General features: G+C 41.9%; 1 protein-coding gene across 3 annotated transcripts; it reads right to left on the minus strand.

Moving 5' to 3' along the window:
- Positions 1-1,538: 1,538 nt before the first annotated feature.
- Positions 1,539-4,983, minus strand: Prr15 (proline rich 15). 3 transcript variants are annotated; one of them, XM_021254082.2, is made up of 2 exons: positions 4,387-4,983; positions 1,539-2,621 (listed from the first exon to the last, which is right to left on the minus strand). In XM_021254082.2, exon 2 carries the CDS (start codon positions 2,471-2,473, stop codon positions 2,093-2,095), a length of 381 nt encoding a protein of 126 aa, XP_021109741.1. In that variant the 5' UTR covers positions 2,474-2,621; positions 4,387-4,983; the 3' UTR covers positions 1,539-2,092. The 3 variants fall into 3 exon arrangements, with proteins under 3 accessions (XP_021109741.1, XP_021109743.1, XP_004839546.1); XM_021254084.2 differs by lacking the exon at positions 4,387-4,983 and adding an exon at positions 3,870-4,312; XM_004839489.4 differs by lacking the exon at positions 4,387-4,983 and adding an exon at positions 3,648-3,835.
- Positions 4,984-16,485: the final 11,502 nt, after the last annotated feature.

The following is a 16,485-nucleotide window of genomic DNA, read 5'->3' on the forward strand; positions in this document are numbered from 1 at the left end:
TATCAGATATCCATAGCAATTGGAGATTTGGATGAGATCCAAAGCTAGACATGAAAGCTGGAGAAATGCCAATATTTTGTAGATTTAGAGAAGTTTTGGAGAAAAAAAATTTCTTTAAAACAATAAAGTGGTAGATGAAAAAGCCTAAGATTTAAAAATTATTCAACTGTAAATTTAATTTTATAAATGGGTACAGTTCTAATCTTTTGGTCTTTCTGGGGAGGGAAAGAGCATTTTGTGTAGTGACCTACTCTAATTTTGATTGCTTTCTACAGAGTGACATTAAAATACCTTTTGAAATTTCCCAGAGCCTTATTTGACATCTGCTGCATTCACTCCCAGTCCACAATCCCTTCCTTTACCATGAACTTCTTGTCCATTCCAAGCTCCCAACTCTTTCTTCTTCATCTAAATCTAGAGATGGGGGTGGGGGCATTTGTAATTAATATTCAGGAATCCCAGCTGGATGAGATTTTGGTCTCATATCTTACAGTTCTAAATGTACAACAAAAAAGTCTTTTGATGCTTAAAAACAAAAAGCACACAACAAAGCAAAACAAACGAACAAAACCTCCCACATACTTTCTTTTTTAGTGTAAGATGTTCATAATTCCTAGGTAAACAATTTCCTTTAGAATAAGGCCTTTGGTATGTGGAAACTTGAGTATCAGATAGTTAACTATAATATTCTGCTGGTACCCAGTCTTGAGTCATAAATTTAAATTTGTTTTAGCCATCTTTATTTAAACAATTGACATGTTTTGCTACTTCATAAATTATTAGCTTGACAGATACAAAACCCAAATCCCCTGTACATATATACAAATTAAACAGCTCCAATTAAGTTCGTGTCTTTGTTAAAAAGATACACACTTTGATCAATGTAATTTCCTTGCTATGCATTTCTGGATTTGATAAATGAACTCAATTGTGAGGAAAAGATCTCAGTGCCTCTTAACTGACTACAATAACTCTCTTGTAATTTCCTCAGAGAAAGTGGTATCATTTACTCTTTTTCTTGAAGGTCATAATAAAAGCAAACAGGTGGATTTTTGTTAAGAATCTTTAGGTTGGTTGATCTAAAGGCTTTGAAACTAGATAAATGCAGACTTCAGACTAAAGATATAATCCTTTGAAGCAAAAGGAAGCAGAAAAGGCAGGTTTGCACAAATTGAATGAGCACAGTTTGTTTGTTTATACTTTCAGCCATTTGTTAGGAAGATTAACAGTGTAGACTGAAAAGGTTGTATTTTAGTATCGCAACTTTTTCTATGAAAAAGCACTGAAGTAAAAGGAGAATTTAAGAATAATGAATTGGTAGCAAATTGGATCAGTAAATTGGAATATGTAGCTAACTGGATTCAGTCTGGGTGTTGCTGGTTTCTAGAAATGTTCACATCCCTGCGGCTTTCCAATAGCGTCTGCTATGTTGTTTGGCAAATGATTAACACTTGTCACCTCAGACTTTGCATGCCTGCTTTTAAGTATGATGAATTTCAGCCTTGGAATGGAAAAAAATACAAAAGCCACCTTAAGTCTTACAGTGTAACAATTTTAATAGTCCACATTAAAATGGATGATACAGGTTTGTAGTCCCAAATTGGAAGCAATCCTGCCTCACTTCAAATGCTTCTACTCTGGAATGTTTCCCTCTTCATCCCTTTTAGGTCTACGGAAGTACCCCTAAAGTGCATTTCTGAGACATTAAAAACAGTACTGTGATTTGCCCTTCTGAGTCCTCAAGAAGAGCACACCTTCCTCATTTGAGAGGCTGCAGAATTCAAGTTCAGCTACTGTCTCTGATAGAAAGACCTGTCCACTGTTGTTACTCCCACAAGGGACATGAACAAGGGTGAAGCTCCAGAATAGCTCTTTGAGGAAAACAATCTAGCCAACTTCCTTCTCTTATCACAAATAAATATTTAATGCATCTTGGAGTCATAAAATATTGAATACTCAATTGACTCTTCAATTTCAAGAAAAAATAAAATCTTGGCCTTACGTGAATGTTCTGAATTTGTTGGGGTGAGATACCAAGTACATGGGCTAGAACTGGGGTTGAGAGAAAGCGACAGGAGGGGAGTCCTGGAAGCTACTGCTTGTCCTCGTAGGAGTCACCAGGGAAATCCACCTCCTCCGGGGACCTGTCTCCCTCCGGGAGCAGCGTGGCGCGCACTTTTCTCTTCTCCTTAAAGCGGCCAGAACGCGAGATCTTCAGATTGCGGCGGCTGTTGCCTGATTTCTCTCCGCACGACTTGTCTGACTTGGGGGACTCACCGGGGCCCCCGAGGACATTGGGGTGCTGATTCTCTTGGGAGCTGCTGGTCCAGTCTGGGCTGGGAGGCGCGGGCTCCCCGGGGACAGGCTGGGCCGGAGGCTGCACCCCTACCGGGGCGTCCTTGCTTTTCTTCTTACTGTTGGTTAGCGATTTCCACCAGGGGCCCGAGTTGCCAGTGCCAGCGCTGTCGGCCATGGCCAGGCCCGGGGTCCGGGACGGGAGCCCGGTGTGAGTATGGGCCTCGGTGAGCCCTTTTTTCCGTGGTCCTGCAGCGTCACTGCACTCCTTCTCGGGCTTCTCCCACGCGGGCTGCGGGGTGTGAGCCGAGGCAGCTTTCTGTATACTGGGGAAGAAAACAAAACCTGGTTACCGGCTTGGTGGGAGTCACGTGCCCTAACCTCACTCCCTCTCTTGCTCTTGGCCTGGCACCAGCTCGCCCAGGTCGTGGCGCCCCCAAGACCCCAGCATCGCACTCCCCAGGAGGCGCCGCCGCGCCCTAGAGAGTGCAGTTGCTCTACTGGCCTCCGAGGCGCCGCCACCTGATCTCAAAACTAAGCCTGGAGATTCCCGGCCTGAACCTTTGCCCTAAGGCTCCGGGGAGAAGCACGAAGGGCGCCGGTGAAGGGGAAGTCCCCGCCATCCGGACCAACCTGGCTCTGCAGGGGAAATGGTCTGTCCGGTCCACACTGTCGGACTACACGGACGCCCTTAGGTGACCCACCTGTCCTAGAACAAGGAGCCCCTGAGAGTGGGGTGTTCACAACCAAGTGTGTCCCCGCTACCGGTGAACTACGAATGTTAAACCACAAACAGATACAATTTTCCCGCCCGGAATTTCTCCTCTGTACTCTCCCACCGCAGGGTCTTTTCTGATATGATTCTTCCCAGAATCCATATTCCTGTAAGAATGAGATACAAACTGTATTCTGTTTGCTCTGCTTCTTTTAAATCCTCCTTTAACCACTTCTGCTTGTGACTTTCAGAGAAGCATGTCTAGACTTAACTTCCCTCGAAAATCGCCATCCTGCTCTTTCATTTCTCAGAGACCAATCCCGTGGTTTTTAGGAAGGCTGCCCCCGCTCCGGCCGACTCCAGAGACCAGGCCAAGTGGCAGATCTTCCTCCCCTCTTCCCGTAGTTAGGGATTAAAATATGCTCTGAGTCTGTTTGTACTACGCAACTCAATGCTTAAGAATTTTACATATTATAGACTTCTGTTCTTTTCCGTGCGCAATTCCACCCTCCACACGGGAGAGCGGCAAGAAGGATCTTCAAAACAATTTGTTTCTTCTCCGAGCTTTTAGTAGCTGTTCGAAGAGCAAAAAGGCTGCTTGTTAGCACTTAGGCGCGAATACTGAAGGTGAGACTACCTGCCCGCTTCCGTGCACCATCTACAGCTCAGAACTACCGCGAATGCGTAACGTTCGCCCGCGCAGCCGCTCATTTCCAGGTTTCCGCTCAGCTCCTTCCCACCCACTCGCGCAGAGCTCCTGGGACTCTCATGTGCGCAGAAGACGGAGACTTCGGCTGTGTTTGCTGTGGGAAGTCGTCCTCCCGGAACTCCGAGGAGGAGAGGAAGTCCCAGTACCTACCCGAGGCGGCGCGGCGGCCACAGCTGTGCCCTGAAACTGTGACACCAGCTCCTCCCCGAGATGCCCGGAGGGACACTGGGGCCGGGATTTGAAAACAATAAAAGAAAAAGTGCCCAAAAGTTCTTTCTGTACAAAAGCTACCCACACCCTCAGGCAAAATGGGCAGTCAGGTTTGCAAATACCACATAGCGTCCTACTTTGCAAATCGAAAAGTACCCTCAAGGTGTTAACTAATGGTGCTGGGGGCTGTCTGGATACTGCTTTCTATCCTTTCCCGTACTTTCTTCTTCACGACTATCAATTTGGTGTGCACGAAAGCCTTCGTGCGAATTGCGCAAGGAAAAGACTGCAAATTACGCAAAACTAGGCAGAGCTCAGTTCTGGAGCAACAGCGGCTCCGGGCCTGTCCTCTCGCGCTAGGAGGCGGGGGATTGGGAGGCGCAGGGCATGAGCCCAGGGTGACACAGCTTTGGTAGGATCTGTCTCGTCAGACGCAGAACCACCCCGGGGCGCTCACCTGCTTGGGCTTCCCGAGACGCCTCGGGCCCGCACTGCGCTAGTGGCCGAGAGCAGCACGGGGGCCGCGCTCTGGGCACTCTGCCACTGGGGCGCTGTCCCTCGGCGCGGTCTGGGAGAGGTCAGGTTGCTGCGAGTGTAGCAGTCGCAAGGTCCGCAGCGCAGCTACACCGGGCGCTGCTCTCCCTCGGCCCCTCCAACTTCTGCGCTCTGCGGAGACAGCCCGGGCTCGCCGCGCGTTGGGCTCGGTCCGAGGGACTGTCAGATTCGCTGACCCCGGAGAAAGCCCAGGCGGCCTTTCCCGGTTAGCAGCCGCACAGGTTCAGAAGCTTCCCTCTCCCCTGCCAGCGCCTCTGGGGAGCCGCTGAGAGGTGGGACCATGGCTATTCTCTCGGGCGCACTGAACCTTCCTACGCGTGGGAAGGAACGAGCAAAGACATCTGCCCACCTGCTGGTCCTGCGCCAAGTAATTGGAGAAACCAGAACCTAGCGGCAGAGGGGTGCGGGTGTGTGTGTGTGTGTGTGTGTGTGTGTGTGTGTGTGTGTGTGTGTGTGTAGCGACCCAGGAGGCCGCCACCAGCCTCCACAGGTGCAGGTAGCCACTTCGGGTTCCCGCCCTCTGGGTACGCGATTGGATCAGGCCGCAGACGTGGCGCCAGCCTTGAGACGTCTGATTGGAGGAAAGCAGTGCTGCGCTGCTCGCGGGACAGAGTCCTTGGGAAGGAACCGTGAAGACTCCAGACTGTGAGACTCTAGCGTCCCCGGAGCAAAGGTCCCTCCCTATGACAGCCCTCCCTCAGCCAACATCCCGAGTTCTTTTCCTCCTGTCTCCGGGTCCCGGGATCCCATGCTTTGTAACTCACAGGAGCTGATTCACACTTGGGCAATGTTGGAGTGTTTCAGGCGCACTTATTTTAAAGGTTGTGAGTTTTAAGCAGCTCGCTTTTGCTAACCAGGCGCTGTTCCAAGTGCTTACTATGTGTGAACTCGTTCAGGCCTCACACCAACCCTCGCAAGCAGGTGCTATTATTATCCTCACTTGACAGGCGACGACACCCTCGTAAGAGAAAGTCAAACGGTTGCGGTTGCTCGCGGTGGCGGCGGGCACAGCATCGTGTGACCCACGAAGTATGACTTCAGCTTCTGTGGGCTTAACCAGCACGTTAAGTCGCAGCCTATTGGTCGGGGGCTCTTAAAATGTCTGAGGATCCTTTTTTTCAGGTCTGGAAATTCATGGACTCCCGCCCCAACCCCCCACACAAGAAAAGTATAAACATGGCCCTGGGCCACCAGGAGGAGTGAGCAGATGAACAGTGCCAACCATAGGCTCCTTTTGCTCCTGGTCACATATCAGCGGTTTTTGCTAGTTTGACAGAAAGTTTTGAACATAGGATGTGCTTTGCTAGGGAAGACAGAGCTGCAGCCTGCCTCTTCTTGCAGGGTGCTCTTCTTTTTCAAAGAATGATTAGGATGTTCTTGAGCTCATCTACACATAAGCCTAAGGCTGGACTGTGTAGGGAGCCACTGATGGGACTTTCTGCAATATAAAAGTAGTGAAAAAAAGAGGCCATGTCTGTAATCCTAGCTACCTGGGAGGCTCAGGCAGGAGGATTTTGAGTTCCAGGCCAGCCTGGACAATTTAGGAAGACCCTCTCTCAAAATTTTAAAAGGGCTGGGGTGGCAGGGTACATCAGTGGTAGAGCACTTGAGACTATTCGAAGGCTCTAGGTTCAATCCCTAGCACCACGAAAACAACAATAAAATGAAAACAAACAACAAACAAAAATTTGTAATATAGAATTAGTAGAAAGAAATTTTTATAGAGCATTTCAATATGTGAAAGAAGAGAAAGATATTTCTTTGCATTTTTATGACTGCATGGCAGAGGATATTTGAAACTGATACATTTTCATGTATATCTTGGGATAAGTTTTAAAGTGTAAATGTTTAATTCTAACACTGGGACTGAACAAAGATCATCAACTTTGAGGGGAGTATAGAAAAATTCAGTGTAACACATCACTTCCAGATTAAGAAATTGAGTTGTAGGGAAAACCCTCTTCTAAGGTGCAGTCACCAACAGGAAGCTATGGAGCTGGTTGGCCACAGGAGTGAAAGAATGAAGACATTTTGAAAAAGAAATTAGTATTGCCAAGTGGCACTGAGAGAGGAGACTACCCCTCTGTATGGAATTGGACAACTGTGGGTTAACTACGGGTTAACTGTGTTGTTGGACAACTATGGTTAATTGGGTAGAATGCACCTGAATAGCCATGACAACTTCTGTAATCTGTTGCCAAAGGAACGGAATGGACTCAGAAAGTCCTGCCAGAACTCTCAGCCCTCCCCACCTCTGCTGCTCTGCTTTGTGTAAATCCTGCTTGCTATATTCCCAGGGAAACTCCAATGGAATTAAGCTTTGGGGCTCTGGAGACTGACAGGACTCACTTGCTGAGCCACAGGCAGTATTAAAAGCAGATTTTCTCCTTTTTCGTGTGTTAGAGTGGTCTGTCTGGGAATCTTACAGAGTTTCCTGCTGCAGCTCCTTGTCTAGTACAATTATAACAAAGGAGTGAACATTTTCTTAACTGCTGTAATAAAAACCTGATTCTTTTACCCCACCCCATTTATAGTCAGGCTCTTAGAATGTTCTTGTCATGTTTCATGGATTGAATAACAATCCCTTATGAATAACCCTTCCATGCAGTGATTACATTCAATCAGAGAAATAAAACAGAGAAGACCTGAGGTGAAGTGAGGATGAGTGAGAATTCTAGAAGGACCAGTATGTGCAAGAGTCCTGGGATGTGCAGGAACTTCTCAAGGTGCCCTGAGCAGGTTGGTGGCAGCTGAGTGCTATGGGAGATGAGGCTGCAAAGCTGGGTGTAACCGGATCCTTCAGGCAAACCCAGTGGAAGAGGGGCCACAGGATGAGATTTGCATTTAAAAAGCACTGCAGCTGGTAGAGAGAGTAGATGATAGAGAGCATGATGGGCCGGCAGAGAGACCTAAGCTGTTGGAATAGTTCAGGTGGTATATTCTGATGGGAACACTTGAGATAATTAAAAGGGTATTATTTCATTTAATTCACACAGAAGAGGAGAGTGAGTTTAAGTAGAGGCTTAAAAAAGAGACTCTCACAACTTTCCCTGCAAATAGGAGTGGCTACGTAATTGGGTTTTGGCTCATGGACTGTGAGGAAGACTTCAGAAAATACTTCATTCCTCAAATAAAAGGCAGAGACTTCTGAGAGAAGAGCATCTTTTGCCACATACTTGATTCTTACATTTAAGCACAGTGGAAGGATGTGAGGTCTGGTGTTGCAGCAGCCATTACACATACACAACAGTGAGTTTACAGGCATGAGAATAAAAGGCAACACCCCAAGGATTATGGCATGGGAGTATGGAAAATATCTCTGTCCTGGATGATAACTGGAACCACCTACTTTCAGACTTCTGGTTCAGTGAGATAATACATATCTCCATGATTTAACTGCTGACTTAAACACAGGTTTCAGTTCCTTGTAGGCAGACACTTTCCTTCTTGCTATAGACTTAATAGAAGACATGCCACAAAAAAGAAAGTTGCATTGTCATATTTTTTTGGACCAATCTGAAAATTTTTTAAATCCCCAAACCAGGCACTCTACATAGTAGCTATCATCTCCCAATCCTTCCCCCTAAATCTAGGCAACAACTGAGCTACTATCTTCATAGATTTTTCCACTCTGAAATTAATTAATTAATATTCAAAGTAGATCATGCTCACAGCAACAATAAAGACCTCAACATACCAAAGAAATGGAAATCCTACAAAGTGAGCTCTCATATCATGTTGGAGTAAAACTAGAAACATACTTAGAATATAATAACTTTCTCTCTTCCTCCTATTATCTGTCTTTTATTCCATACTTTATGTATTAACTTTTTCATGTAAGAGAAACCATGCAATGTTCAAGCTTGTGTGTCTCATTTACTTCACTTAACATTATGATCTTAAGGTGCATCCATTTTCCTACAAATGCCTCAGTTTATCTTTCTTTATGGCAGAGTAGTACTTCACCCATTTAAATATTTTATACATATTCTAGTCTATCCAACCCTGCCTCCTAATTTACCCCATATTTTCCATGTTTTGCCCTCTGTGATGCGTTATGGATAATTCCTTCTTTAGCAATTAATCATGCCATATTATTTTTAGTCAAGTACTTGGGTTCCTCAGGTATAACACAATGAAGGGCCAAGTGACCTTTGGTGTCATAGATCAGATGAAAATTCTCTCTGGTCTTGTCAATGCTAATGACATCCATAAAGCCACTGGGCAGGTTATATGAGTTTGGACTGCCATCGATCTTAATGAAGTACTGCACGCAATCATTCTTGATTTTGTCTGCTGCCAGAGCATACTTAAGTCTATTCTTTAGGAAAATGATGACAGGCAGACATTCTTTCAGTTGGTGGGGAGTACTAGATGAACAAGGACCAAACACATTCATCAATGTATCCAGCATCCAATGTTTTGAACTACTCTTCAAATGCTTCTTGGGACCAAAAGCCCTGGATATGCTGGGAAGGGAATTTCTTTTGATCTGCATGGCAATTCATGAGTTCTCTTTTCTGCTATATCTGAATGCCATTACCTCTCTCTCTTTACATAGTCTATTTCTTTTCAAAATGTTCTATTTAGGGTTTTTTTTTTGTTCTATTTAAAGTATTTATGTCACTATCATTTTCTATTCCACAGAGGTATTTTCAAACTTGTGTTTTCTTCTTTAAACACAATAAACATAGTAGTTTTATAATCTCTGATAACTCAAAAATCTGGTCTTTGAAGGGCTATTTTTTTTGTCTTTTCTGCCAGTTCCCACTTAAAGGGTCTTATTTCTTGGATATCATTGTGTGTTTCTCTTTCCTCAAAACATTATTTGTAGGGACATTTTAAGTCCTAAGATAAAAGCGACTTTCTCTAGAAAGGATCTTCAAGAACTTAGGGGGATACCAGGCTGGAACATTTCGAGTTTAAGGTTTGAGAATGAAGGTCAAATGAAAACAATAGATCTGTGTGAGAACTAGCCTATAGTTATAGCCTCCTTGGGACAGGTCCATTAATTGTTTGCTTTTCTGTCCCCAGGTCTTTTCTGTGTCATGCAGGCCTGTGGAGGAGATGGACATAGTATATATTTCCTATGTGAAAGTCATTAAGACTTAATGAGGGTGAATCTTCCATTAATCTTTCTACTTTGGGTGAATCCTAGGCTCATAATTCTGTTCCTTTTGCTCCAGGAGACTACCAAAAAGGAAATTCTTTTTTAAATTATTTTCAACAAGAGAATTTGTCTACATAACCTAGCCTGCCACTGGCAGAAATAAGTGTGTTTATATTGTAAATGGTTTGCTTGGTGTTTGTCCCCTTGACCGGACTTGTTTATCATTTGACTTTCTCCCTAGAAACTGAGTACCATTTTATCTAATCATTTATATGACACTTCCTATATACCAGGGTACAGTTCCATAATAAATGGCATAAACATAATATAAATATTAACTCAGTAATCCTCCTAAAGGCCCTATGAAACAAGCAATATTATTATTATAGAACAATAATCTGAGGCACTTAGAATTCAGGTTACTTTCCTAAGATCTCACAGCTGGTCAGTATCAGAGCCAGCATTTGACCCCAGGAAGACTGGCTTTAGAACACAGAGACATAATAAATCACTATGTTATGTGTCTCTTCATAAGCACCAAGACATCCCACTAATGAATCTTTAGTACCATGGCATGCCTAGTAGTAATAGTTCCTTGTATTGCTGAATGAAATACTATAGAATGCATAGATATGAATGTTTTGATTATAATATGGTTTTGTGAAAAGAAATTCAATAAGAGTGGCAATAAAATGTAATTCAGATTTGACATTCTATGTAATAACAGCTTGATTTTCTTTAATTCTGACATTGAATGCAGCAGGTAGATGAAGATGTCTGATAAATTTTTGTTTTTGCTGGTAGCACATCAGGAGAACATTATCATGTTGAAATAGCCTTTGAAGGTGACAAGAGTTCAGTGGTAGGGTGCAGATGGGGTTCAACAATGTAATATTAGAGGATGGCTACAGAGATTTTATTAAATACTGGACTTAGGGAATAAATGAATGAGCTACAGGACATGAAATTCTGAAACAAGGCTCCACAAGACATCTGGAGTCTCTTAGGAAACAAATATAATCCAGCTCTATTAGTGGTTTGCAAATCATTGATGTAAGTAAAGTCATGTGCTACCATCCATGGCAATGTTCTCTAGCTGGTCATCTGACTCCAGGTCGGGGCCAGGGTAGCTTCGCTGCTCCTTTAAAGGTGACCCGCTCTCTGCTTTTGCTCATTTCCCTTTTCTAAGTGTTGATTTGGTTATGCTCCGTTTGCCAGGTTAGTTTCTCTTCTGTGGTTGGCCAATGTGTCAGCACCTTATGTCACATGAGCACTGGGAGAGGGTAGCTATCTGATGAAAGGGTAACATGATGCAGGAAGTGATCTTCTGGTTTCCTCACCTTTAGCAAGGCCACTGTCAAACTTCCAGTGTTGGCAGTCCTTAAGGTATAGTTGCTTTCTTCAATCGCAGATTGCCACAGGAGGTTCAGCAAAGTTTTAGGAGCTTATTTGTGCCCAGGGCAAACACAGATAAACTCATGCACCTTCATTCCATGGACATTCAGACTCATGCTTTGATCTGTAATTTCATCTACACAGAAAGAGGCACTGCTTCTGTTACAGCTAGAAATCCTTATGATAATAGCACATTTTGAATAGCACATTTTTCACTTTTAATGGCCAGAGCTACTCTGAGAGCTGGGGACTACTCACTTTACAGTTTTGTCTTAGAAAGTTAAAGTAATTTCCTCAAGGTCACAGGACATAAGAGATGGAGTTATTTTGATTCAGTTGGAGTTACTTGGTCCCTATTATAGTGTTTTTCAGATATGGCCATTTAAATCTCATATTCCCACTTAGGTAACACATGATTATTAAACATTGGCTAGTTTCAAGGATATTACATTAAAAAGTCATACTTTAACAATTCTAATTAAGTCATTGTCTTCTAAGTTTCTCACTTTAAACAGTGCTATATCATATGTAGTTGCTGATGTAGTAAAGAACTGTGAAGCAGAGAACACTCAAAACAAAGCTCATATTAATTCTGAGAATTGTAATTATATACATTCTTGTGAAAAGACTTCATGGATGGTTTAAATTACTAGCTGTGTGTTTCTGGGAAATATCTTTAACATCTAATATCTTTAGGCTCTGCTTTTCTTATATGTAAAGTGGGGATAATTCTCTCCACTTCCCCGGGTGGTTGTCACGATTAAAGCATATAACACATTTATTAAAGCCCCTATCATAGTGCCTGTCACATAATAGACACCCTGTCACTGTTCATTTCTCCTTGATTAATTTCTCTCATTGTCTGAGTGGGAAAATGATGTGAACAAACTCTATCGATCAATTCCAAGTGCCTTTTGAAAGTAATGGCACAAAATCTTGAAAACCATTGTTAATATTGTTGCTTGGGGCCAATCCTACCCCATCCAGAACATAATGTTAAAACTTACTATGTAAATAGGGAAGGGTGGAGGGGGTGAAGGGCGCACAGGTAATGGGGAAAAAAATAAGAACCAAGATTCATCATATACAGGGACAAGCACCCAATGAGAGATGTAAACATATTGTATACCTAAAATGTACCAATAAAAGAGTTTAAAAAAACTTACTGTAGAATATTTAATATACAATTTTCTTGAATCTGTTTTCAGGAGCACACTTAATGACTAAATCAAATCAAGCAGAAATTTTTTGAATGTGATTCAAGAATGTTCCTTATCCTTCAGCACTGAAATTGCATTACCTATAGTTATAAAAGGCGGAAGTATGCTCAGTTAAGCTTGAAAGCAATGCTATAAGAAAAGGATTAACAAATCGTAAGACAAAAATCCATAGAAATAAGAACACTGCCAGACTCTGGTTGAGGGCACAAACCAGAGAATATGTCTAATATGTGCTGCTCCATCAATTTCTGGAATCTCAATCTATACCTGGACCAGTGAATCCAGGACAGCAGGAAAAAGACAGGCACATCATGTCTCTGCTAGTTCAGGTGATGTGGCACTCTTTAGTCTTCAAAAATTTTGTTTTAATTTTATTAAAGTAATATATATGCATGAAATTTCAGCCAGATGTTAATAAAGTGTTTATAGCAAGTTTCAGGGGTTTCTTACTTTATTCCTTCTCTCCATCCTCTTTCCCAACACTTCCAAAATTTTTGGCTTATTTCTGGCATCTACAGATCTCTATATTTGTAAATAATATGGGTATCATGCTTCCTTTTGATTTACTAAGATTATACATCCTGTAAACTTCCTGTTAAGGTATTTAAGCATCAAGCTCCTTATGGAACCGTGCCTTCTGCTTTCCTTCTGCCATATTCCCAGCAGAGAATATTAGGTTACAGCTTTTGTTTAACTGATGACTCTGTGTTTCATTATTGTGTTTATGCAGATATTGTTCAGGCTAAACATAGTAGAGTACAGATGTACATGTATACTCTTACTTTGCTTTTTCTCTCAATTTAATGGTAATGGTCTTTCTCCCCTTTTCAGTTTGTTTAATTCTTTGTACACCTTTCAATGGCTTCTTGGTACACTTTTCTACAAGGTCAATCACATCAATAATATATGTGTTCCATTTTGTTTTTCTCAGAAGAAGCCTCACTCCTGGTCACCTCTTTCATTATGGACTGACTTTCTCTGACCTGCTGCACATCCTCCCCTGGGAACTGCTTGGGCTGGGTTAAGTGTTCCCTGGATTTTGAGTCTACCTGTCTTGCTGGACTCGCACATTCTCAGGTGTGCAGCAGAAGGCCTGGTGATGCAGTCCCCAGGGCACCTGTCCTTTGAGTCACACAGCTCTTGTCTGCAGTCTGGACTGTTTCCCCTCTGTTCCCAGTACCCAGTTGTCCTTATCTCCTTTCACCCTTATTCTGAAAGGTTTTTTTTTTTTGGCTCCTCCCTTAATTTTGATTTTTTAAATTTTTTGTTTTTGTATTTCATATTCTATTTCTTCCTGGTTTCTCCCACTTTTAGACTCCTTTGTATTGCTTTCTGTTCATTCTTTTATAAAATACCTCTTCAGTAAAGGTCAAGCTTCCTATTCATCAAATGTTTTCACTATTTTAAAAAATGATACTGTTGGGGCAGGGATTTAGCTCAGTGGTTTTGCTGCCTGCTGAGCAAACGCAAGGACCCAACTTCGATCCCCGGTACCAAAAAAAAGATACTGTATTCAACTCTACTTGCTTTATGATGTTGTATTCTCTTGTTATAGTTTCTATTCTTCTGTTATCTCTAACAATTCTAAATGTACTTGTATTTTAGATTGTTATCTAGCTGTTGGGCTTGCTGAGGGATAATTCTACTATTTTCTGTATCTGTTCATATTTTTTCATGTCATATTTTTTCAGTTGTGATTTCTTTATTTCTCTCTTTCTCTTTTGTGAGCTTGTCTTTGGTATGGCTAATTTTTCCCAACAGGAGTTTTGTGTGATCTATATCCTTGTCTATCCCTCCTAAGGACCCAGAAATACAATCAGCCCAGGTTTAATTCTTGTGTTAGTTTCTCTACATAGTCTTTCTCCAGCCAAATTGGTTGTGTAAATGTAAATCTCAAAGCTGCATAAATCACGGGTTTGATTTAAGGATGGTCTTATTATTTTTTAAAAACTACCTAGTCTCTTTTTTTTTTTTTTCGAGAGCAGTGTTTTTCTGGTGTTTGGTTATCTAGATTGGAGTTCTTTTCAAAGATCCTAGGTTTATGTGGTGGTTCTGGTTCCATGTTTATGCTCACAGAGTTCTAAGTCTCATCTCCTATTAAAGGCTAACCTTTCAGGTGTAAATGGAGTTAGAACCCCGTCTTGCCCACCATAGTGCTGCTGCAGTCAACTCAAGAGCCTCCAACTATGAATTTCAGTCCTCTCTGGAATCAGTGTTCACTTTCTTTCTTTCTCTCTCTGTCTCCTTCATTTCTTCCTTTTGAGATCAGCTCTGCAGTTCGAAAAATTTTAATTATATTTCACTCGACATTTTTAGATATGAATAGCAGAAGAATTTTTGTTTTACTGTTTTTTCTATTATTTATTTATTCATTCATTCAACAACTATGGTTTGAGCATCTCTAAGTATCAGTCACTGAAATATAATGATAAACAAAGCAAAAACTTTGCCCTCGTAGAACTTATATTCCAGTGGGGAACTGTGGTGGCCACAGATAATAAGCAAAAATAAGCAAAACATTTATTAGATGATAAGTGGAGAAAAATAAGCAAGGGCTTTGAATGTATGTAAGAATGTTGAAGTTTAAAAAGAATGACTAGAAAGAAAATAATAAAGGTATTGGAGAAGAAATTAATAACATGTAATACAGAAAACAATAGAGAAAGAAAATTAAACAAATGGCTTATTATTTGAAAAAAATCAATACAATTGGTCAACTTGTATGATGGACAAATTAAAAAAGAGTGAAGATAAAAATTACTAATATCAGGAATAAAGTAGGAGATGTAATTACAGATTGCAGGCTCTTATATTCCTAAGGAATTGCTGTCCAACAACTTAGGTGGAATGTATTAATTCCTTGAAAAGAGAAAACTCCTAACTCATCCAATATATACAGTTGATATTCTGAACAGCCCTGTAGCTATTAAAGAAATAAAATTTGTAACTAACTTCTGAAAAGAAAACTAGAACCCAATATAACTCTTAGAAAAATATATACACTCTCCTTGAATTCAACAATTTCTTACTGGACTAGGAACCTCTAAGAATTTCAAGTTTTGGCATTTTCTAGAACTTTCCTTAGCATCTGGCCGACAAACTCAGAATGCTTGGCATCTGAATTTAAAAATTTTATTTCTGTCATGCATGGCCAACTTTCCATCACTATACCAAAACACTTGAGATAAGTAACTCATAAAGAGAAAAGATTTATTTTGGCTCATGGTTTTAAAGGTTCTAGTCTATCATCAGGTGGGACTCACTACATTTAGGCCTCTGATGAGTGTTAGTGCCAGATGGGAATGCAGGGAGCAGTGGTGGGGCAAACTGCACACTTCATGGCCAGAAAGAAAAACAGAGAAAGAGAAAAGGCTGGGGTCCTACAATTCTTTCAAGATCATGCCCTCCATCACATGGTTTAAGGACCTCTTACTAGGCCCTACTTCCTAAAGTTGACACTACCTCCCAGTAGCACCACCCTGAGAACCAAGACTTTAACACATGGGCTTTTAGGGGATTCAACATCCAAACTATAGCAACCACTATTACCTTTGGGCAATAAAAAGGAAAGCAATATGAGGTGTTTCCATGTCTATCCCCAGTAGAACATCCACCTGAGACTCCACGCAAGATGCCTCCCCACTAGGTACTCAGAGAAGGGGGCCCTGTTTCTGCCAATCCTTTCATGAGTTACAGCTTGCTCCAAGGGATGTTTCAAAGCCCTTGCTTAACAGATCTGAAGAGGGAAAGGGATGTAGTCTCTTGGATGAACAAGGAAGATTATTCTAGAAAGAAGACAAGGAATGGCTAAGATACCATATGGTAGGAGTGTGCTACCATGTTTGAAAAAGAACAGAAAGACCTGAATACTCTGCAATGCAGTGAGTGAGGCTATAGGCACAGGAGCAGAAGTCAGAGAACTTATGGGGTTCCAGAAGAGTCATGTATGTAGGTTTTGTTTGCTACTATAAAGACTTTGGTCTTCATTGCCTGAGAGGTATGGGAAATAAATAGAGGGCCTTAGGCATAGCAGTGATATGATCTGACATTTTTAACAGAATCCTTCAACTCACTTTGTTCATAAAGACTCTTAGGGGAGAGATGGGGAGTTGAGGAGAGTGAAGAAGCTGAGTTAGGAGGATGACTCAGGAAGTGTGTCCAGGGAGAGATGACAGTGACTTGGACTGGAATGGTGGCAGTGGAAATAGTGATAATAGCAAGGTTTTGAATACAGATTGTCCCCAACTTACAATGATTTAACTTTCAATTTTTTGAC

This window comes from Heterocephalus glaber, unplaced genomic scaffold, assembly GCF_053883595.1.
Source record: "Heterocephalus glaber isolate CG9 unplaced genomic scaffold, H.glaber_assembly_v1.0 deba00000676, whole genome shotgun sequence".
NCBI classification, from domain to species: Eukaryota; Metazoa; Chordata; class Mammalia; order Rodentia; family Bathyergidae; genus Heterocephalus; species Heterocephalus glaber.